The sequence below is a fragment of the Andrographis paniculata genome, unplaced genomic scaffold, assembly GCF_009805555.1.
Source record: "Andrographis paniculata isolate CXL003 unplaced genomic scaffold, ASM980555v1 Contig9END, whole genome shotgun sequence".
Taxonomy (NCBI): domain Eukaryota; kingdom Viridiplantae; phylum Streptophyta; class Magnoliopsida; order Lamiales; family Acanthaceae; genus Andrographis; species Andrographis paniculata.
In genome coordinates this window covers 837,200-859,870 of record NW_026137639.1, presented here as the reverse complement: position 1 = coordinate 859,870, position 22,671 = coordinate 837,200, and the positions used below count along the sequence as shown (strand labels likewise).

Here is a 22,671-nt window from a genome sequence, read left to right as displayed (position 1 = left end):
TAAGATAACTAATTAGTTTAATACAAAATTTGAAAAAATATACCCCTACACACTTTTAAGAAATAATAGTATTTTAATTATAGTGGGTAATTAAAAGTAGTAAAATGACATTTTTGCCCTTCTTTTTTGGTGTAAAAGTAAGGATGTGATGTAAAGTAAAAGTATTTGTGAAAAAAAAAGATATTTAATGAAATATTTAATTTGTAATTTGATGTCCCAAAATAGAAATATATATACTTTATATCTGGAGAGAAGGAGTATAAAATTTAAAATATAAATATAAATATTTTATCAGAATATAAAATGATATAATATGTGAGAGAACAAAAATGAAAATTTTGACATAATATATGCTACCAGAGAGTATTTCAAACAGGGCCAATTTAATTTTGGGCCTATATTTGAATATGTGCTGTGCGCAAGCCACTTCAATTTTGCTCAGGGGTGTGTTTGTTTTGGGGATTTGATTGGATTTATACTATTTATTCAATTTTTTTTTAAAAAAATATTAAATCAAACACCTATTTTTTATTTTTTATATTATACTAAAAATCAATTTTACATTCAAAATATCAAATCAACGCCTATTTATATCACATCATACAACTATTCAAATTCAAAATCTTTACTGTTCAAATCCCAACTCAAAATCCAAACCCCCGAACGAACACACCCTAATTCTACTCGTAAAATTGAAATTTTTGAAAACATAATAGAGTATATTGTTATTTAAATAGAATTTATTTAAAGATTATATAGTGAAATGGACCACACTATTTTTCAATTGATTTAAATAAAAAGTATAAAAATTCATTTAGCAGGCGGATTATTGTTCTACTGCTCTATACATTCTATTTGTCTGTAGGATTTGGTAGGAGTTTTACTATATTGGTATTTTCATATTTTTGGAAAATTATTTTTAGTGTGAATATATATTTTTTTGTGTTTTATAGTATAAAAATATCAAAAAATAATATTCCATATGTCATAAAAAATAAATTTGTTTAATTTTTTCAAGTAAAAAATCATAATACTACTATTTTTTATTATAAAATTAAAAAATATTATAATTTGTATTAAAAGTAAATAAGTTTATTTTTTTTATGATCGAAGGAATATATCTTTTTATTTAAAAAAAATAACATTATTTTATGACAATCTAAAAAAATATTGTAGTAAAAATAAAATTGAATGGCATAGAGAATACGGATTTGTTCGAGCTGTAATTTTATATGGATATAATTTTTAAGTTAGGTACCTGGAATTATATTAGTAATATAAAAAATAACTTTTTGTATTGAATAATTGATTTATTATGATTTATGAATGAATAAAAAATATATTCGCTCCGTTCTTTAACAATCTATCTATTTTTTTCATTTTAGTCCGTGTCATAACAAGATATTTATTTTCTTTTTAAGTAATTGTACTATCTACTAACATTACAAATACTCTTACAGTTTACAATATATTACATAAATGTCATTATTTTTATATCATACAGCAGTACTAATAAGGTTAGTTTAGTATTTTTTACTTTTATTTTTACTAAATCATAATATAATATTAATATTTTTAAAATTTTGTATAAAAAATAAATAGATAGATAAATATGAGACTGAAAGAATATATAGATTTGGTGAATTTGCTGAAAACTTTGTTGCCCGAAAATTTCATAAAACCTATTTGTGGTTTCTAAAATGTTGCACGTTCGTCCACTCCTTTTATACCCCTGTTTAAATTACATTCTTCTTCCTGGCCTGTTCGTCCCTGCGCCATCTTCTTCTTCTCCGTTCATTTTTTTTTTTTCTATCTTCCGTCTTTCCCTTATCTTCTTCTTCCCTCCTTATGCATCTTTTTCTTCTTTCTCTATTTACATAATTCTTCTTCTTCCTTTCCACCATCTCTCTCTATATATTTTTCTATCTTTGTGTATAAAATACATTTTGCAACAACACTCATTGTTCTAATTGCATTGTAACATCAAATTTGAGTGTAATCTAAATAAAAAAAACCATATCATAAATCTTCAATTCAAAACACACACAAAAATAGAATTTGGGAATGAAGAATCAGAAATGTGGATAAAATAAATAGAATTGAAACAATAAATTTTTAATATTAAATCAAATAAATTTCTTCAAAATAAAAGTAATGAAAATCACCCAAAAAATATCTCGTCTCATATTTCCAATTCTTTTTAGGCGCGATCTTACCAACCCAATTTCGAAAAAATCGTACTTGACCCGACCCGTAATTCGTCTAATAGCAACGCAGAACCAAATCTAGATGGGCAGCATGACAGGTTTGATTTTTGGGTCTGGGCGAAAAACAAGAATATGGTCGTAGCGGTCGGACTCGGCGCGGGCGGTGGAGAGAAGAGGCTGAGGCAGCGACTAGAATAGGGAAGAGTGAAGTCTGACTTATCATCGGAAGAGAAAATCCAATGAGACTGGAAATCCCCAAATTCAAGCACAGGATGAGAAGAAAAATAATTAAGTAAATTATTGGAGAAGGAAAAAGGTAATTTTGTAACTTTCAATAACACACGCAGTGATCGCGTGTACAATACAATCTCCTGTAAATATTAACGATGAGAGTATTTTTTGCAACATTTTAGAAATCACAAATAGATTTTATGGAATTTTCGAACCACGTAGAATTTATATGCTATTATCTATATATATATATATATATATATAGTTTAAACCTACACTTACTATTATAAAATCTATGAACTTATACCTACAAAACACAAATGCTTATCTTTGTATATTTCTATTTAATGTTAAATTTTTAATTCTTATTATTATTATTATTATTTTTTTTTTAACTTATACTTGATTTAAATTATATTATTATACAATACATCAATATTTTTTTTTTACAATTTATTTTAAATTTCACTACTAATTATTTACTACTAAATACTACAAAACAACGATTCTATTTAATCGTATCACACTCTTATCATTATTTACTACCAAATAATCCATACAAAACATAAATCCCAAAGACCAACACATTTTACAAAATTCAACCTTAACATTCAAACCCCACATACAAATTAATAGAGTCATAGATGTCCAAAGTTTTTTTCTTTTTTTTTTTCTAAATATTTTATATAAATTTCAATAAATAAATAAATAAATACTCCTTATATATAAAATATATCATTTTATTTAATAAAATATTTAAACATCAATAAAAGGGAAAGAAAAAAAAAATCTATTTCACTAAATACTTATATAAGTTTCAACAATTAATCATAAAATTCCACAAAATCTAAAAATACCAAAAGAACATGACCATAAATAGTAAAATACAGGACAGTTGGAAGTGCCATCAAAACCAATAATGCACGGTCAGACTCGGAATTGTTCGCGGTTTGAACTCATGAATTTACGGTCACGAATTCACCCCATATCATTAAGTTATTTATTTATTTATTATTATTATTATTATTATTATTATTATTATTATTATTTTATAATATGAAAATTCGCAAATGCTATTATTCGAGTGCGCTCTGGTTACCTTTTATTATTATTATCATTATCGGTTAGTTGATTGAGGTTATTTTTAAAATTATGTTTTGATATAAATTTTAAAATTTTGGAAAAGTTATTGAAATTTAAACATTTAATAGGTTATTTTTATATAGCATTGTAAATTGAAACTTAAATTTTCACCCAAGTTGAGCATATATATTAGTATATTAGTAGAAGAAGACATACTCCAATATACATATAATAAGTATTTCAATATGTACATTACCAATTTGCCATGAAGTGGTCAAGTCTTTGTCATTTTATCCCCTCTTGCCCCAAATGAAAATATAACTATGAAACTTTCAAAACAAGGGCTATATATGTTTTGAATTTTGTTTTACACTCCCTTTCCCAGATAATATGGACCTATTACTGTATATATCATAATTTAGGTAAAATATAATTAGTAAGTAATTAAGAATTATATTAGTAAAAATAATTATTATATATTAAAAATAATTATAGATTAAGATTAAGGTAACTAAATAGTTTAATTAAAGTTTAAAAAAAAAATTAAAATTTAAAATTTTAAGATACGATTAAAGTGTATAATCAATTTTTCAAAAAAGAAAAGGACAAATTACGTGGGACGGACGAAAATAAAAAATATGGACAAATTATGTGGGACGGAGGGAGTATTTATCATACAATCTTTACTTATTTTGTTTTGGTTATGATTTGAGTCTCCGGTTATTATTATTTGTTTGACATGATTTTCAATAAAAATATATTATTTTTTTAAATCAATACTTTTACTTTAATTAATTTCAAATTACCATACAAACTTTACATATTCTTATTAAAATGTATCATTTTTCTAGATAATATTGTATGCAACGATTATATATATTCCCTTCGTCTAGAGAAAATGCATATATTTCTATTTTGAATTGTCTATTTTATTAATTTTTTTTTAAAAAAATAATTCTATTTTACTATCATATTATTATTTTTACACTAAAAAAATAAAGACAATTTTTTTTAACATTATTTTAAAATTTTCACTATAATTAAAATACTATTATTTGTTAAACTAAAGTGCAAAAGTAGAGGGAATATTTAAAATACAAATACAAACCTGTAATAAAACCAATCCATAATTTGTTATTGTGCATGGATGATTTTTTTAAACTTATTTTAATTCTTTGTTTGGTTACAAAAAATATTATTCAGACATCAAATTCAACATTAATTTCATTTGAAAAGATTAATAAAACAAAAAATAAAATAAAATACAAATTATATGATAAAAAAAAAATTACATAGACAAATAAAGAAATATTGTATAATAGAAATAAATAAAAGGTATTAAAAAAAATCAGGAGTTTGTTCACTTTTATTTCGGGATGAATGTATTTTTCATGAAGGTGAATTGTGTTTCTAATATAATAAATAATATTTTTTTTATTAAATTGTTGATTTTTTATTGAGTAGATAAAAAAAAGATATAAAAAATACAAACTTTTAAAATTTCTACATAGCCATATATTTTGGGTTTTATTTATTTTTAATTGACATATTTGTTAAACATGATATTTTATTAAAAAAAATATATATTGTAATATGTTCAAAGAAAATTTGAAAATTTACATGATAAGAAATGAAAAAACTAAAAATAAAAATAAAATTTTAGTAATTATTTATATATATATATATAAAAAAAAACTTATTTTTTTCCCCATAAAACCTTATATTCAACTATTAGGTAACCGTCGCTCAATATTTTCGTTGTGTTTTGAAGCTTGTTTCCATAACATTAATTACATACATTGTTTTTTTCCAACCTCTATTAATATCGACTTGAATATATATTAAAAATATTATATTATTTATATATTTTTTTTATTAAAATAAGATTTATCTTTATTTAATTTGAAAGAATATATCAAATATATTTATTTATATACATATGTATGATATCATCTTCGTGGTTGACGCGGCAGATGGAATATGTAATGTTATGAATTCAATTGATTTAGTCAGCAAATGATACAGAAGAGAATATGTAGGAGGGCCAGCCTAGAATTGGCAAAAACTGACCCGACACGAAATAAATGGGTTTTGGTCAAAAATTTCAATCCGATTATGTATACGGATTGACAACACGATAGCAAACGGGTCGGATTAGGGTTGAGACTCTCAACTCGAACCCGACACGACAACCAGATTATAATATATTAATATTTATTAATATATTTATTTATATATATATGTAAAATAATCATAATTTAATAATTTTCTCATAAATTAATTTAAACTAAGTTTAATTTCAAAACCAATAAAAACTAACATAAAACGACAACATAATAAAAAATTATTTAATTTGAGTCAAAAAAATTCGACTTAATTATTTATACGGGTCAACACGAGTCAACCCGAACCCGATACAATAATAAACGGGTCGACACGATAATAAACGAATCGAATTAGGATCAAGTAATTTAACATGTTTAAAGTATTCAACCCGACACGAATCGACTCGTTGCCAGCTCTAGACCCGGCACACTCCATCCACCAATCCTCCCACTATATCTCAATTCATTAATTTAATTTAATTTGATTTGATTTCACTGCCTTACTTAATCAACTAATTAATTAATTTATTTTTCCATAAATAATTACATGCATACACTTTCTCATTTCCATCTCACCCTATATATATATATATATATTACTCGATTCACTTCCCACCTTCCTACAACCTTAATTATACGTTGTTGTCCTCTCTATCTCTCTGTCTCTATGGAGCCTTGCCGCCGTTGCCGCCGCCTCCTCCTCCACACTTTAATCCTTTTCTTCGCCGACGCCGCCATGTCTCAGCTGCCGCCGCCCAACCAAGGTCTCTCTCTCTAAATCTAGGGTTTAATTTTAAAATTATATGTGCGAGTATTGCTAAATCATCTAAATTAATTTCATTATTTATATAATTAGTATGTTCATTCGACGTTTTTAAAATAAATTAATTTTGTGTGTGTGGTACAGTGAATTGTGTTAGTAATATAAAAATTAATATTTTTTTCTTGAATATAATTTTATTTGGGTTGGACATTAAATTTAAAAAATATTGATATTATATGAATAATCGGTAAAAAAAATGAGTAAAGGTGTATTAGAGTAAAAAATAGTGGCATATATGTAATAATAATGAAAAAATATAGATAATTTTTTGATAACACTAGTATTTATGAAAATAAAATTATTGTTTTACGACGAACAAAAATGATAAGCAAAATTTGTTTTTATATGCATATTTTTTTAATAACATTTATAAAAAAATGGTTTAAATTGAGTGAACGGACTTATTATCAATTTATCAAATACTCAATTTTGTTATTATTATTATTTTTTTGTTTAGGATCTATTGGGGTATGCAACGGCCGCGTGGGGTCCAACCTCCCGGCGGAACAAGAGGTGGTGGAACTCTACAAAGCCCACCGGATTACCCGAATGCGCATCTACGACCCGAACCCGGCAACCCTCGCCGCCCTACGCGCCTCCAACATCCACGTCATCCTCGGCGTTCCCAACTCCGACCTCCAATCCCTCCAATCCGACCGCGGCGCCGCCCACTGGCTCCACACCCACCTCCTCCCCCACCACCCCGCCACCACCGTCAAATACATCGCCGTCGGCAACGAAATCGACCCCGACAGCCCCGACACCTCTCGCTACGCCCCCCTCCTCCTCCCCGCCATGCGCGCCCTCCACCGCCAGCTCACCCTCCTCAACCTCCACCGCCAAATCAAGGTCTCCACCGCCACCTTCTCCGCCTTGGTCCGGGACTCCTACCCGCCGTCCAACGCCACCTTCAAACACCCGGCTTTCATGCACCCGATCGCACAATTCCTCGCGGAGACGAACTCCCCCCTCCTCGCCAACATCTACCCTTACTTCGCCCACATCGGCGATCCCGTCAACGTGCCTCTGGCCTACGCGCTGTTCGCCGGAGGTCCCGGTTCCGTGGTCCGGGACGGCCCTCTGGTCTACCGCAACCTCTTCGACGCCATGGTGGACTCCATGTACTCGGCGACGGAGAAGGCCGGAGCTCCCGGAGTGGAGGTCGTGGTGTCGGAGAGCGGGTGGCCGTCGGCCGGCGGGCCGGCGGCGACGATGGAGAACGCCGACGCTTATTACAGGAATTTGATTGCACATGTGAGGAATGGGACGCCGAAGAGGCCAGGGAAGGCGATCGAGACGTACCTGTTCGCCATGTTTGATGAGAATCTGAAGCCCGGAGCCCTAACTGAGCAGCATTTCGGGCTCTTTTATCCATCCAAGCAGATCAAGTATCAAGTCTCCTTCTTCAATGTTTAGACTATATATATCTATGTATGTGTGTATGTATGTGTATGTATTGATTTGTGTTGAGGGAGAGAGATTGTTTGAATGGAGAGGATGGAGAAGATGAGAAATGGGCCGGGCCCAGATTTGTTTGGGCTTTCGGGCCTGTTATTTTGAATGGATGATCGTGGTGAGGTTTGGGTTTATATTAAACTTTTTTCTTTTTTACCGTATTATTATGTTGTTCATTAATTTATATTAGGTTACTATGTATACAATATAATTCCTCAAGTCTCATATCTATCTATTTATTTTTTATACGAAATTTATAAATATTAATATTATATTGACTAAACTAATTTTATTAGTATTATATGATATAAATTAAATAATATTTGTGTAATATATTATAAATTAAAAAAATATTTGTAATATTAGATAGTTGATATAGTTACTTAAAAAAATATATAGATACAAGACGAATCAAAATAAATTGTTAAGGAACGAAAGAATTATATATTTTTTTTAACAATATTTATAAAAAATCGTACTATAAAAAAATAGTGAATAAGCTCGTTGATTATTTTAGGGTGTGATTGTTTTAGGGTTTGAATTTTGAGTTGGGATTTGAATAGTAAAAATTTTGAATTTAAATAGTTGTATGATGTGATATAAATAGGTATTGATGTGATGTTTTCAATGTAAAATTGATTTTTAGTATAATATAGAAAATAAATAACAAGTGTTTGATTTGATATTTTTGAAGGAAAAAAATTGAATGAATATTAGAAATCTTTACAAATCCTTCAAACAAACACACCCTAAATGTTTTTATTTTATGGTATGTATATATCTCCTTATCCAAGCAAACTAATAAAAATATATATTCACTCTTAGATCAAACGAAAAAGAGTAATATTTATTGAAAATCAAGTTGTTAAATTTTATTGCGTAAACACTTGTTCACCCGACAAGTTATCATCTATATAATTTTCATTTAATATTAATAAAAAAAATAATATATATCCATATGATATAAATATATTTTTTATAGTCTGCATTTTCTTTTTAGTATATTCTTATAAGTAAATATATTTTATTTTTATTTTATTTTTCATCTTATTATATTATTTAAATAAATATATATTTTTTTCTTTTATAGAGTATTATTATTTAATTATCAAATTATTATATTTAGTGCTTGTTTGACAATTAGCTGATAGTTGTTAGCTGTTACCTGATTCAACTAGCTGATAGCTGTTAGCTGATTCAATTAGCTGGTTTGACTAGCTGATTCGATTAGCTGTTTGTATTAAAATGTTTGGTAAAACAACTGTTTGATATTAGCTGTTTATACGTAAAATGACAATTGAAGATATTTTTATTTTATTTTTATTTCTAATATATTCAATTACGTTCTTTTGAGTTTAGAATTGTCTAAAATTTTTTGTTATTAGTTATTGAAAATTGTAAAAATGTTATAAAAATATTTATTTTTATTATAGTTAAATTTTAAAAAATAATATATTTTATTAAAATATATAAATACTTTTTCTATTGAAAATGATGCAATAATATAAAATAATAAATTTTTCGTGTATATATTTATTATGTTAATTATCGATTTTTTCATTATATTTATAATTTTCAATAAATTTAATTTATTTAATTTATTTTTAGTATAAAATTTATATAATGTAATTTTAATATAAAAATAAATCATTAATATTTATATTTTCTATTTTATGTTGATTTTAATAAATTTATATATTTTACAATTAAAATAATTTTTATATAAAAATTTATTATTTTAAATTTATAAAAGTAAAACTATATTATAATAAAATATTCTAATATAATTAATAAATAATCAAAATATATTTATTTGTGTAAAATCCATAATAAATTTTTAACGGCATATAAGGAATAAAATTTTTTTACATATTTCAAAAAGTTGGGTAAGTTAGCTTTTCAAAAATTAGTTTTTTGGGTCCAAAAAACTATTCCAAAAAGCTAATTTACCAAACATCTAAATTAGCTTTTTGATTGGTCAAACGGCTAAAAACTATTCAATAAGCTAAAAGCTATTCAAAAAATTATTTGCAAACACCCACTTAATACCATTCACCTAAATTTATGCTGTGAAAATAAATATCGCAGACAAAGTGAGTATAATAAACTTTATTAAACTGTGCATATAAATAATTTTGTACTGGGCCTATGTTTAATTTTGGGCCCGTAACTTAAAATGGTCGTGACCCATAAATACGACCCGACCCAAAACGTGGAGAAAACTTCTACACAGAAAACCCTCGCACGTTCTTGTAAATCCCTAAATCGAGAAGAAATCGCAGGGATCCTTGACGATAAGCGTTAATGGCAAACGCGGATGCAGAGGCAGTTGATTTCGAGCCAGAGGAGGATGATCTCATGGACGAGGACGTCGGGGATGGCTCCCCCGGTCGAAGTGCCCCTCGGCTGAGGTCAGCCATCACTGGTGGTGGCTCGTCGACCGCTCCGAAGAAGACGAAGGGGCGAGGGTTCCGAGATGAGGCGGCTGCTGAAGACGACCGCAAGGCTCGCATGTCGGCCCGCTTCGATACTCTCGACTCAGAAGGAGGGGGCCCTGGTCCAGAAAGATGTCGGTTCCTAAACCCTAATTTAAGCCGTCGTTGTTTGTTTTCCCTTGTTTTCGTAATGTTATTATATATACATTTCTTGAGGGAGTACTGATTTACACAAATTTCTTGTGATATCATATATTTGCATCGTGCTTGTGTCCTTGGGTGGGTACATATTTTAGAGTTGTGACGCTGCTGTGCTGTGATGAGAAACCTAATGTAGTTGAGAATCTTGGATTTTAATTGGCCGTGATGGGGTGTGCGAAATTTGCAGTATTGTGTGTTTTTGGAAAGTTCGAGTGTTACAAGTAGTTAGCATAGAGAAAGTTGCAATCCTAAGCTTTATACAAATATAGAATGTTGGGAATTCATTGTAATGTTGCTTTCTTACTGCAATCTGGTAGTTTATTTACTTGAGAAGAACTTTGGACTTGATAGCATCATTTCTGGATGTAGATCAGTAGATGTGGCTTCTAATTATAATTGCACTCTTGTAGCTATTGAAGGATGGATTATTCTTGTCGCTGGAGTTCATGAAGAGGCCCAAGAGGAGGACCTGCTAAATGCATTTGGTGAATTTGGAGAAATGAAGAATTTACACCTGAATCTTGACCGTAGGACGGGCTATGTGAAGGTACTTTAGTTGTTTTTTTGTTTTTTTTTGTTTTTACGATGCTTCTGCTTCTGCTGTGAATATATCTTAATATTTTAGCCCTACATTTATATTTATGTTAATCTTCATCTTGGCAATTTCATTTAGCATTATAGTTTCCTTGAATCTTGCGATCTTTCAGATTTATTGAATGATTTAGAGTAGAGATTATTCTGAACCTACAGTCATTTTTCACGCATGGATTCTAATGCACTTTTCCCTATGACAAAGCAGCTGAAACTCCTTTCACTTCTTTAGGTGCAAGTGCAAAATGGCTTCATATAGGAATCATATAAGACTGATTTGAATATGTTATACTATGACTAGCCCAAATTTAACTGAACTTTCCTGAGCAGCTCCGTTGTTCGGTAGATTATGTCCTATATAGTTAATTAAAAGTATTGTTTCTGGAAGTGGAATAGCATAACATGCTACGGTGTAAGCTCTTCTTTTCATCTATGTTTGTTTCTCATACTTTTGGAAAAACTCGTATCTCTGTTCACAATTATCTATAGCTGGATCTTAATGTTTGATGTTTACCAGGGCTATGCACTAATTGAGTATGAGAAGTATGAAGAAGCACAGCGAGCTATAAGGGAGACAAATGGAACTGAACTGCTTACCCAGATCATAAATGTTGATTGGGCATTCAGCAAGGGTCCATTCAGAAGGAGGAACATGAGGAGAAGGTATTCTCTTTCGAAATTGCATGTTTAAAATTAGATTGTTTTCATTTCAGTTGTTCAAACAAAAAAAGCTAGAGATTTAAAATTCTGTAAATATAAGAGGAGTTGAATTTTCGTATAGACTCGTATACTCTAATGTGGGGGGGCATCTATCCTAATTCATTGTAGTTGGAGCGGAGCATTAGATATATGGTAAATGGTAAAAACTGAACATTGAAAGTCATTAACTCAAGGAATAGCAAGTGAACAAGTAATCTTGCTGAATATTTTACCAACAGATATCATATACTATTTACAATATTGCTGAAGTCATTGCATTTTGATGGTTATTTCTTATCTAAAAATGAAATGATAATGACCTGGTGGGATAGCACATCAGTGTGATTTTTAGGCTCCACTGAAGAATTTGCAGGGAAATCAAAGACCCAACATGAAATACCTGCATCATTCCGGTGCTTGATTTGTATTTCATGCTTTTTGCTTAATGTTTATGCAGATCGCCGCGCGGGCATCGTTCCAGGAGTCCGAGGAGGGGATTACGGGGGTAGCATGCCATGAGTTGGTGTGGATTTCGTATTTGGTTTTAGAGTGAAGACATGACTCTGCATCGATTTCGTATTATTGACATTTGTATGATTTTTGTTTTTTCTGGGAGTTTGTTGTGTGTTCTCATCCATAGATGTTTTCATCAAGTATTATTATTATATCACTTGGATGGTGTTTATTTGTAGTCTACAGTTTTAAGCTGAATACTCTGCAGACCTACCTTTTAATACTGTGTGTGACATATTTTGCAAAAAGTTGTGTTTATATAGGATTTTTGCAAGAGTTTTAGATAGTTTTGGTAATAGTAAAATATTAAGGAAAATGTATGTATGATGTGATAAAGATGTGTTAGATATACTCCTAAATTAGTCTGATATTTTATATATTTTGTGCTTTTTGGTGGCATGACTTGTATAAAAAAGCATAATATATTCATACTTAATATAATATTTTTTACGTATCCACATTTAACTTTTAAGTTCCGACGAAATGCAGTGCTCTATTCAATTGCTTGCGTGTGTAAAATTTACGTTAGGTGGCGTTTGTTTCTTTTAAGAACGTTTATTATTCATATATATATATTTTTTCTTTTAAAAATTTCAAAATAAATATTTTATTATTATTATTATATTATATTAAAAATTAATTTTATATTAATAGGTTTTTACTTCAATTACATAATTATTCATATTTACATTTTTTATTATTAAAAAACAAATTTAAAATTCAAATCCCAACACAATTAACAGTGGTAAATTTATTTATTATATATGAAAAAAGAGAGAGAGAGAGAGTTGCGCCTACGCGCCCCCAAATTTCCAATCAAAAACCCTAAATCAAGACGTCCGGATACACAGGATTTCTATCGAGGTACTCCGTCAGACTGTATACGGGATTTCACACACGCCGGGTAATCAATTTGCGTTTCTTTGCAATTGTTGGTTGGTCACTTCAAGGAAGCAATTGAATTGATTGTGCCTGGATAGCCATTTTGTTTGATTTTCTTTTAGTAATCATACGTTGGTCGCTGGAAATAGAGTGTTCTTTGCTCTGCAGAATTGAAGGGTATAGACATGGAGCAGCGATCGGCGAATACGTGGCGGATGACTGTGAATGAGAAGAAATTTATAGAGACGGCGCTGCTTTCGGACGTCAGAATCGATGGACGTGGACCTTTTGATTACAGAAACGTGACCATCCAGTTTGGTAGGTGAGCATTCCCGACGCACTGATTGTGCCACAGTTTTCCGAGCTTTATAGTAGTTCTGATTTGGTTACCCTAAGCTTCTTGTGGTAGTAATGTGTTGGAAAACTCGCACGAATGCCGCTTTTGTGATTCATGGTAGCATTTGGAATCCATGTTAGATGCGTGGTCTAGATTTTTCATGTGGAAAGCTATTACATTTGAATTTCTGATATCTGTTGGCATTTAAGCCCTGAACTTTGTAGAAGAGTAAGATTTAAGAAGAGGTGGTCATAGAATTTTATATTATCATTTTGTTTTCAATCTTTGTGTGCTCATATGGTATTGGAATGTCGGTGTATGTACAGCGAAGATGGCTCATCCGAGGTGCAGCTCGGTCAGACTCGTGTAATGGGGTTTGTAACTTCCCAATTGGTACAACCTTATCGGGATCGTCCCAATGAAGGGACTCTTGCAATTTTTACTGAGTTCTCTCCCATGGCTGATCCCTCATTCGAATCAGGTCGTCCTGGTGAACATGCTGTGGAGTTGGGACGAATAATTGATCGTGGATTGAGGTAATGCATGATATGATACTATCCTATTCTTGTTTTATAGCCTGATTGTTAAATTATTTGGAGGTTTTGTTCAGCCTCAAATTGGTAGTCTTTGCACTTTTACTACTATTTTGAAATATGGAAATATCTTGACTGCCTGATTTTGTTCAGGCCTTTTTTTAAGAACAACTATATTTCTTGTTGGAAAAGTAAATAGCTGAGAAGTTATGTTTTAACTTTTATTGAATCATGGGAAGTAATGGTGCAGGGAAAGCCAAGCTGTGGACATGGAATCTCTTTGTGTTTTTGCAGGAAAATGGGTGTGGTCTATTCGAATTGATCTCCACATCATAGACAATGGCGGGTTGGGATTCTCACTTATGCTGTTATGTTTTGCATAAAAATAGTAGACTTTCTACAAGCCGGCTTATTCATCCGTTTTGGCCTGATAGCAGAAATCTTGTTGATGCTGCCAATATTGCTGCTCTGGCTGCACTGTTAACATTCAGACGGCCCGAGTGCACCTTAGAAGGAGAAGATGGTCAAGAAGTTAAAATACTTCCCCCAGAGGTCAGTTCCCATGAGATGTCAATTTTGGTGCAATTGAAATTATTACTTATATTTATTTCGTAACCTGTCATGGTTCTTTATTTCTGGAATGGTAATAATTGTTTTTGTATGTACAATATGATATTCACCCTTTAATTATCGAAGACATAAGATTTTTCTTTTATAATTGACAGGTCTTAGTCATTTGCTTGCCATTTTAGTGGCTTTTGTGGTGTGGAATGCCTGTGAATTTGATTTCAGCTTCAAATACATTTTGTTTTCTGTCAGGAGAGAGAACCAGTTCCATTGATTTTGCACCACCTTCCTATAGCAGTAACCTTTGCATTTATTGGTAGCGAAATTAGATTGGTAAGTTAGCGCCTTTTGTGTACTTATCGACCTTAACTGGGATTTCTTCCCGGTTGCATCACATCTGTGTTTTGCATCAAACTAGGTTCTTGACCCTACGCACTTTGAAGAAGCTGTTATGGGTGGGAAACTGACTGCTACACTGAATGCAAATGGAGATGTGTGCGCTATCCAAAAAGCTGGAGGAGAAGGTGTCATACAGAGTGTTATCGTGCAATGCTTGCGGATTGCATCTGTTAAAGCTGCTGATATAACAGGCAAAATAAAGAACGCTGTCAGTACTTTGCAAGAATGTTTTGAGTAGCTATTTGAATTACTTGTTTCTCCAACCAATGACAATCCTTTCTTCTATTATTGAGACTTGGTGATTGTATAAATCTGTTATGAGAGTAAATCATGTGGTCGGGGGTGCACCAGATGTCATGTATGATGAGATTTCAAATGTTCGGGTACTTCTTGCTCTTGAAAGTTGTCCTTTTCCTCGTAGGTTGAGTTGTACAACACAGGAAGAGCTTTGAGAAAGATCGAACGGTACACTGATTCTGTTGATGTAAGCGCAGCTGTTTGGAAAGGAGATGAAAACATACAGAAGGAGATGGACAAACTTAGATTGGAAACAACCGATGGAATTATTAGTCAAAGTGATGGAAAGGACATTAAAATTCACTCATCAGAGAAAGATGCAACCAGTCTAGCTGATAAGAGACCGAGCTCTTCCATTATCGGCCCGTCTAGCTGGTATAGTGTTTTCTATCTTTTTATTATTTTCAGAACTTTTATTGGTTTACCAAGTGTTCCATAAGTTACTCGATATGAAAATATCCTCTGCAGGGATCCGTATTCTAGAGGTGTCAATGCTGAAGAATTGAAGGCGTCCCTGGCGTCACGAGGTATGTTGATGTTATTATCGTCATCCGTCATTGTCGTGCAGTCTCTATACCTATTACCTTATCATTTTAGTCGTCATAAGGAAAAATAAATTACCTCACATTCTGCAGTTTCTTCGACTCCCTATACAATGGATGTATCAGTATCTTCAACACCACCCATGAAGCCAAAAGACACAACCATGGATCGACCTATCAAAGATGCAGATACAATAACTTCATTACCGCAAGAGCCACCAGCTGCAGGTGATGTACAATCTATAACTTCATTACCGCAAGAGCCACCAGCTGCAGGTGATGTACAATCTAAGGCCAAAACATTGAAGGATGCCGTCAAGCCCAAATCTCTTAGGAAGAAGAAAACTTTTATCAAGTAGCATCATCCGTTTTTAAGGTACTTAAATACATATATGTATGTCAAGTACCTAATGGTAAAATGTTGCTTCCTACTAATCAAAGTTTGATTTTGATAATCTTTAATTCATTATATATCGATCATGAGAAGTTCCAACATAGTGTTCTCTCGAAGTCTCTGTCGTGTTACTTAAATTTCTTGCGGTGCAGGAACAGCGCATTTGCGAATTCTTGATTGTCCCAGTTTGAAATGTCTGTAACTGACTATAGTTGCAATAGCTCGGTAGAGGCCACGGGAATTGGATATTTTCATCGATCACGTTGCAATTCTTGCAGACAACTATGACGGAGATCAGGCATGTAGATCAAGGTTGAACCCGAATTTAAGGAGGTAAAAAGAGTTGCATGGAACAGTTTAGGATGATCGATTCGTGATGTAAAGAAGTGTTATGGGAATCTAAACGTTGTTTGTACTGAACTGTTACTTTGTGTAGATTGTTATAATCATTTTTGGTTAGTTTTGAATTTATTGTTTAAATTTATTTATAAAATTCGACGATCTCGACTTCTGATGTTAAGATACTCTAATGTTTGGATCGCCACTGACAGTTTTAATATTTCAATGCAATTAATGTACGATAATTTACATTACGAGCTAATACAAAGTGTTATCATTGAGTTTGAAAAGATCGAACATGCATGCATCACTGTAAACCTTTGACCCGAATCGCCCTACTTTCCACGCGTCAGATGAAGAAGGTACAAACTCAAAAGCAGCCTGCAAAAAAATTAATAAATTTTTAAAAAAGACGTTGGTCAGATTTGGGCCAGCCCAATGGATTCTGTTGGGCCTGATGGACACAACCCGTTATCCCTCCACTGCCAAGAGTGGGAGGTGATCGCTGCTCTGTGAAACCAGCCTGACGCGGTGCCCTCCACTCTAAAGGCAACGTGGCCCGAGCCTTCGCCCAATCCACAAAGCCCAACTCCTCGCTTGGAGCGGGCGGGCCGTTAAAGCCCAGTCAGACCCGATCCAGTAGGCAGGTCCAATGTCCCAACATCCTATAGCCCCCACTTGGGTTACAAGCCCCCGTTACAAAGCTCGGCGACATCTTTAGTTGCCAAAGTGATATATAATCATGTCTTAGAAAGACTCAGTTTCCGATGTGGGATATCTGTAAGGGCAGATTTTAAAATACGATTTTATAAGAAGCGTGCGTACATAGAACACGCTCTCTCATTTCATTTCCCAATTCCAAGCCACAAACACGACACATCACAAAACTAACCTTTTATAATTATTTATTAAATCATAATGAAAGCCAGCAAAACAGGCCCAAAGTTTCTTGGTCATTGTTATTTTTGTAGGTAAGAAATTATAACTAAATTCTCTCCTACAAGAAAAATTAATGATTTATCAAAAGTAGAAAACAGTAAAAATATTAACTCAAAGTGGCTTCATAGATGATAGGTATGGTTAGTTAGTTTGCACATACCCAATTGTAAAGTAAGTCTATATTTCTATAGATTAGTCGGCAAGAATATATATATATATATATTATGTATCCTAAGAGGTATCAATACATTCAACATGCCTTGTCCTAACTTCCCAACAATAATTATTTCACTCCCAACTAAGTTATATGGTTGGTACAATACCAAAAATCCTATACTCTATTCTATAGATTAGGCTCTGTGAATCATCATCATCATCGCCACTGCAAGTTTATGGGCACTCAATAAGATGATCAAGAAAAGTACTTGTACTGAAATAATGAACATACAACTTGCTGTCTCAATAAATGCCCTCAAGAACTGAACCAGTCTCTTCATTTTGCCACTTCCATAAAAAAGAAAGTACCCTTTACAGAGCTCTGAAATCTTAACTTCTTTGAAAGTAAGTTTGTTGTGTATTCATAAAGAGTAGCCATTAAAATACATATAGCTTCAATGATTCATGCATGTGGAACTTCCACATATTAACTTTACATTCATATGGTTTTGGGGCCAGTTGTCTTTAAATGCTTTAGCCCTATTTATGATTGATTTTTATTACACATGAAAGTAGCCATGCAGCCCCTATTACTCTCCTTAACAGTTGGAAGAATCCCTTTCTATAAATGCAATCCAAACAGAAAGAAATTTCTGGTTCAACTATCAGAATTAGTTAGATATTAAAGAGAAAGTGGCCCTAACTTAAAAACTTTTCTTCTCTAACTCATCTTCTTGATTGGATCCATTGGTTTGAGGTTTGTGTGTTCTTTAATGGCTCTGGAAATTGAGGTGGTGAAAAGTGGCGGTGCCGCCTGCACTACTAGTCGTTGTGAGTATGACGATGGTGGTGATGATGGCGACGATATTGAGACAGGAAATCAGTCTAACGGTGTTGTCGAAGCTTATTTAGTTTGGCAGAACTTGACAGTGGTGCTCCCGAATCTTAGGAAGGGATCTATGAAGAAGTTGCTTCATGGACTAAACGGCTTCGCCATGCCTGGCCGGATACTCGCCATCATGGGCCCTTCTGGTTCCGGAAAATCCACCCTTCTTGATTCATTAGCAGGTAGGTATATTGTATAGTATAAAGTATTCCTTCATAACTTGATTGCTACTTTGTAGTGTTTTACTTAGTCTTAAAACAGTTGCTGTTTTGTAATATGATTGGATTTACTCATTAGGTTGTGTTCTGATCAATTGTTTTGATGGTGAATTGTTTTACTTATTGTCTATTAGGGATGAAATATATATATATATATATATGTAAGTTTGATTTTGTTCTTCGTGAAATCAATGTGCCTTAATTTTAATCTTTAGCTGGGAGAAGTGGTTGAATAGGACAGCTGATCAATGAAGTCAAAATTTATTGCTGTTTAGTGTAGCCGGCGGTGCCTTATTCAATGCATTTTTTATTCTTTTTTTTTTTTTTTTTTTTAAATGACGTAGTAACCTGTATTTGCTGATGGTAAAAAAATTTCTCTAATGAGCTTACTCTTGGGAAGACAGGTCGATTGTCGAAAAACGTTGTAATGACAGGGAACATTCTCCTCAACGGGAAGAAGCAGAGGCTGGATTATGGCCGCGTTGTAAGTACAAAAAAATCGATATATGCTTTGATCCTTATAATCCTAACAAGATTGTAGCATGTCTGATCTTTACATCTTCTTATTGTCTGGACTGATTCAGGCTTATGTGACGCAAGAAGATGTCTTACTGGGAACTCTAACAGTTAAAGAAACTCTAACATACTCTGCTCATTTAAGGCTTCCATCGTGGATGTCCACACAAGAGATTAAAAGTATTATAGAGGACACTATGTCGGAAGTCGGGCTTCAAGAATGCGCAAACAGTCAGGTCGGAACATGGCAGTCGAGAGGGATAAGCGGCGGCGAGAAGAAACGATTAAGCATCGCTCTCGAAATACTCGTCCGCCCTCGCATGCTGTTTCTCGACGAGCCCACGACTGGCCTCGACAGCGCAGCCTCGTTCTTCGTCGTTCAAGCCATCAAGAATCTCGCCCGCGATGGAAGAACTGTGGTTTCATCCATTCATCAGCCTAGCAGCGAAGTTTTCGCGCTGTTTGATGACCTTTTCCTGCTGTCCGGAGGCGAGACAGTCTATTTTGGCGAAGCGAAAATGGCGGTAAAGGTGTGTTTGTTTTTAAGATTTAAATTTAGTATGTTTACATAGTTCTAAATCGGACATTGTAATTGCCGCCGTGATCAGTTCTTTGCCGAGGCCGGATTCCCTTGTCCGACGAAGCGAAATCCTTCGGATCATTTTCTGCGATGCATCAACGCCGACTTCGACCTTGTGACGGCGACGTTGAGAGGCTCGCAGAGACTCCATGTAAGAATCATGTCATCCAATGTGGATTGTCAAACTATTCATTTTTTTTCATTTTAGTTCGTCCTATAACAAAGTATTCATTTATTTTTTAGTAATTGTTCTGTTATCTATCTAATATTACAAATGCCCTTACAATTTACAATATATTACACAAATGTCGTTACTTTTATATCACAAGTATTTCTAAAACTACAACAAAAAAACAAACGGGTATATAGTTATAGGACGGAGGGAGTATATTTTTTCCTCTTACAAAACATCACATCATATAGTATTATTTTAATACCAAACCTAAACCGAAATTTTCCAAACTACATCAAAGGAAACACTGTATGTAATGATAGGAAACAGAGGAATCGTCGAAGCCGTTGGAGAATTTGGCGACGGCTGATATAAAAGCTCTTCTTGTCGAGAAATACAAGAATTCGGATTATGCGAAGAAGGCCGGGCTGCAGCTTCGAAAAATGTCTTCCATTGTAAGTTCTTCGACATTTTAGCTTCACCTGTAGAGTTCGATGTTGAGATATTTTAGCTACTCAAGTTTAGATTTAGATTTGGCCTTTGCATTATTTAGATTTGAGATGATAATCAAAATAGTGCAATTTTTAAATTTTCATAAAATATTTTCACATACGAGATTTGCTGAATTCTTGCAAATTGTATGTAGCAAGGGAAAGAGATTAAAGGTGTTAAAGGAAGCCAAGCAAAGTGGCTGTATCAGCTTTCGACGCTGACGAAAAGGTCGTTCAAGAACATGTATAGAGATGTCGGATACTACTGGTGCCGAATAGCCATCTACACTGTTCTGGCAATATGTGTGGGGACAATCTTCTACGATGTGGGCACGAGCTATACATCGATCTTTGCTAGGGGAGCTTGCGGCGGATTCATTACAGGGTTCATGACTTTCATGTCCATCGGCGGATTCCCATCTTTTGTCGAAGAAATGAAGGTATGCAAAAAGCTCCTACTAACAATTTAGCTCGACTCACTACAAAAAATAAAAAAAACATATTTGTAATAAAAATTAGAAACAGCTATTGTTAGCTATGTGAAAATATCATTAGAAACTAAAAAAGTGGATTTTAAGACAAAAAAAAATTCATTACAAAAATATTATTTTCTTGGAGTGACTTGACAATGTTTATAGCAAAATGTGTGTCGGCAAACAGGTGTTTTCGCGGGAAAGGTTGAATGGCTACTACGGCGTGGCGGTGTTCATACTGTCGAACTTCCTCGCATCCTTTCCGTTCCTCGTGGCAGTGTCGATGGCCACCGGGACGATCACTTATTTCATGGTGTACGATGCAGGGGTGTCTCGATATGTCTTCTTTTGTCTCAACATATTCGGATCCATCGCGATGGTCGAGAGCGTTATGATGATCGTTGCTGCCTTGGTTCCCAACTTCTTGATGGGGATCATGACCGGCGCAGGAGTTCTTGTAAAAAAAAATACCATCTTTTTGTTCTTTTACCATATTCGTTTTGCATTATTTGTTAAAGTCGAGGTAATCCTAATAGCTTCGAATATGGCAGGGGATCATGATGCTCACCGCCGGTTTCTTCCGACTCTTGCCGGACCTCCCGAAGCCGGTGTGGCGGTACCCGATTTCCTTCATCGGATACGGTGCTTGGGCATTGCAGGTACCCATTCATCGATCTGTTAGAACTTATCAAGAATTAAATTATAAATTGTATTGAAATAATTGAGATAATTCTATTTAGGTTGTCGGATTTAAATATACAAGTTAATGGATACTACATTAGACTTGGGACCATAATATATATTCCTTCCGTGTTTGACGCTCATAGTCTTATTTATGTTTTGCATTGTACTTAACCTTTGTATTTATAAAAGAAATTTGCACAAATATCGTTACAATATAAATATTTTTGTCATTTTTTTTAATTTATAATACATTTTCATATAATAATTAATGTTACAAGTAATAAGACTTAAGAGTCCGAGGGATGTAGTCTCTCTTTGTTATAATTGCTTCATCATCATCATCGGGATTAATAAGTTATTGAAATTTATGCATCTAAAAGTCCACATTTATTAAATATATTTAAGTGAAATAAATTAATAGATTATTTAATTTAAAGGAACTTTAACTGAGTATATAATAATTAATGATGTTTAGTATAATAAATGCTGTAATTGCAGGGAGGGTACAAGAACGACATGGTCGGAATGAGGTTCGGGCCGATGTTTCCCGGCGGGCAGAATGTGACAGGTGAACATGTGCTGGAAGAGATGCTGGGGATCTCATTGAATCATTCAAAGTGGTGGGATTTGGTGGCAATATATACTCTTGTTCTTATTTACAGAACCATCTTCTGCATCTTCCTCAAGCTCAGGGAAACCAGAGCCATGGTGCTCCTCCATTCGCTCTATCACACCACCACCTTGCGTCGGCTCAACAAACAAGAACAACCTTCCTTGAACAAGGACCACAATTTTCTTGCAAATAATATTAACAATGCTGCCTCCTCACCTTCTGCTCAAGCCCTCTTGCAACATAAATAGATCAAGAAACTGTAATGGATAATATACCCTGTTCTTTATATATGTATTTATACATGTTTCTG

General features: G+C 33.1%; 4 protein-coding genes across 8 annotated transcripts; all 4 read left to right on the top strand.

The window, feature by feature from the left end:
- The first annotated feature begins 6,222 nt into the window (after positions 1-6,222).
- Positions 6,223-8,065, top strand: LOC127244034 (glucan endo-1,3-beta-glucosidase, acidic-like). The gene is made up of 2 exons (XM_051264323.1): positions 6,223-6,390; positions 6,907-8,065. The coding sequence occupies exons 1-2, from the start codon at positions 6,294-6,296 to the stop codon at positions 7,863-7,865; spliced, it is 1,056 nt and encodes a 351-aa protein (XP_051120280.1). The 5' UTR covers positions 6,223-6,293; the 3' UTR covers positions 7,866-8,065.
- Positions 8,066-10,127: 2,062 nt separating this feature from the next.
- Positions 10,128-12,619, top strand: LOC127244381 (RNA-binding protein Y14A). Its single transcript, XM_051264887.1, has 4 exons — positions 10,128-10,473; positions 10,951-11,087; positions 11,649-11,794; positions 12,288-12,619. Exons 1-4 carry the CDS (start codon positions 10,209-10,211, stop codon positions 12,337-12,339), a joined length of 600 nt encoding a protein of 199 aa, XP_051120844.1. The 5' UTR covers positions 10,128-10,208; the 3' UTR covers positions 12,340-12,619.
- Positions 12,620-13,116: 497 nt separating this feature from the next.
- Positions 13,117-16,808, top strand: LOC127244186 (exosome complex component RRP45A-like). 3 transcript variants are annotated; one of them, XM_051264611.1, is made up of 11 exons: positions 13,117-13,247; positions 13,394-13,547; positions 13,889-14,098; positions 14,346-14,441; positions 14,533-14,647; positions 14,915-14,995; positions 15,081-15,269; positions 15,483-15,733; positions 15,827-15,885; positions 15,994-16,276; positions 16,447-16,808. In XM_051264611.1, exons 2-10 carry the CDS (start codon positions 13,411-13,413, stop codon positions 16,257-16,259), a joined length of 1,404 nt encoding a protein of 467 aa, XP_051120568.1. In that variant the 5' UTR covers positions 13,117-13,247; positions 13,394-13,410; the 3' UTR covers positions 16,260-16,276; positions 16,447-16,808. The 3 variants fall into 3 exon arrangements, with proteins under 3 accessions (XP_051120568.1, XP_051120567.1, XP_051120569.1); XM_051264610.1 differs by lacking the exon at positions 13,117-13,247 and having other exon boundaries at positions 13,256-13,547; positions 14,530-14,647; XM_051264612.1 differs by lacking the exon at positions 13,117-13,247 and having other exon boundaries at positions 13,400-13,543; positions 14,530-14,647.
- A 1,575-nt stretch (positions 16,809-18,383) lies between these two features.
- LOC127244185 (ABC transporter G family member 15-like) lies at positions 18,384-22,669 on the top strand. Of its 3 annotated transcripts, none has more exons than XM_051264608.1 (9): positions 18,384-18,796; positions 19,237-19,316; positions 19,417-19,872; positions 19,957-20,079; positions 20,424-20,555; positions 20,747-21,031; positions 21,252-21,521; positions 21,616-21,723; positions 22,247-22,669. In XM_051264608.1, exons 1-9 carry the CDS (start codon positions 18,502-18,504, stop codon positions 22,607-22,609), a joined length of 2,112 nt encoding a protein of 703 aa, XP_051120565.1. In that variant the 5' UTR covers positions 18,384-18,501; the 3' UTR covers positions 22,610-22,669. The 3 variants fall into 3 exon arrangements, with proteins under 3 accessions (XP_051120565.1, XP_051120563.1, XP_051120566.1); XM_051264606.1 differs by having other exon boundaries at positions 19,417-19,878; positions 22,247-22,667; XM_051264609.1 differs by having other exon boundaries at positions 18,690-18,796; positions 19,233-19,316; positions 19,417-19,878; positions 22,247-22,666.
- The last annotated feature ends 2 nt before the right edge of the window (positions 22,670-22,671 follow it).

Bases quoted from the DNA above. Each gene is read 5' to 3' on its own strand.
- LOC127244034 (XM_051264323.1), top strand. From the start codon at position 6,294: ATGGAGCCTTGCCGCCGTTGCCGCCGCCTCCTCCTCCACACTTTAATC. The intron at 6,391-6,906 runs GTCTCTCTCTCT...TTTTTTGTTTAG, and splicing joins GCTGCCGCCGCCCAACCAAG to GATCTATTGGGGTATGCAAC.
- LOC127244381 (XM_051264887.1), top strand. From the start codon at position 10,209: ATGGCAAACGCGGATGCAGAGGCAGTTGATTTCGAGCCAGAGGAGGAT. The intron at 10,474-10,950 runs GTCGGTTCCTAA...GCACTCTTGTAG, and splicing joins GGGCCCTGGTCCAGAAAGAT to CTATTGAAGGATGGATTATT. The intron at 11,088-11,648 runs GTACTTTAGTTG...GATGTTTACCAG, and splicing joins GTAGGACGGGCTATGTGAAG to GGCTATGCACTAATTGAGTA.
- LOC127244186 (XM_051264610.1), top strand. From the start codon at position 13,411: ATGGAGCAGCGATCGGCGAATACGTGGCGGATGACTGTGAATGAGAAG. The intron at 14,648-14,914 runs GTCAGTTCCCAT...GTTTTCTGTCAG, and splicing joins TTAAAATACTTCCCCCAGAG to GAGAGAGAACCAGTTCCATT. The intron at 14,996-15,080 runs GTAAGTTAGCGC...GCATCAAACTAG, and splicing joins TTGGTAGCGAAATTAGATTG to GTTCTTGACCCTACGCACTT.
- LOC127244185 (XM_051264606.1), top strand. From the start codon at position 18,502: ATGGCTCTGGAAATTGAGGTGGTGAAAAGTGGCGGTGCCGCCTGCACT. The intron at 21,032-21,251 runs GTATGCAAAAAG...GTCGGCAAACAG, and splicing joins CTTTTGTCGAAGAAATGAAG to GTGTTTTCGCGGGAAAGGTT. The intron at 21,522-21,615 runs GTAAAAAAAAAT...CGAATATGGCAG, and splicing joins TGACCGGCGCAGGAGTTCTT to GGGATCATGATGCTCACCGC.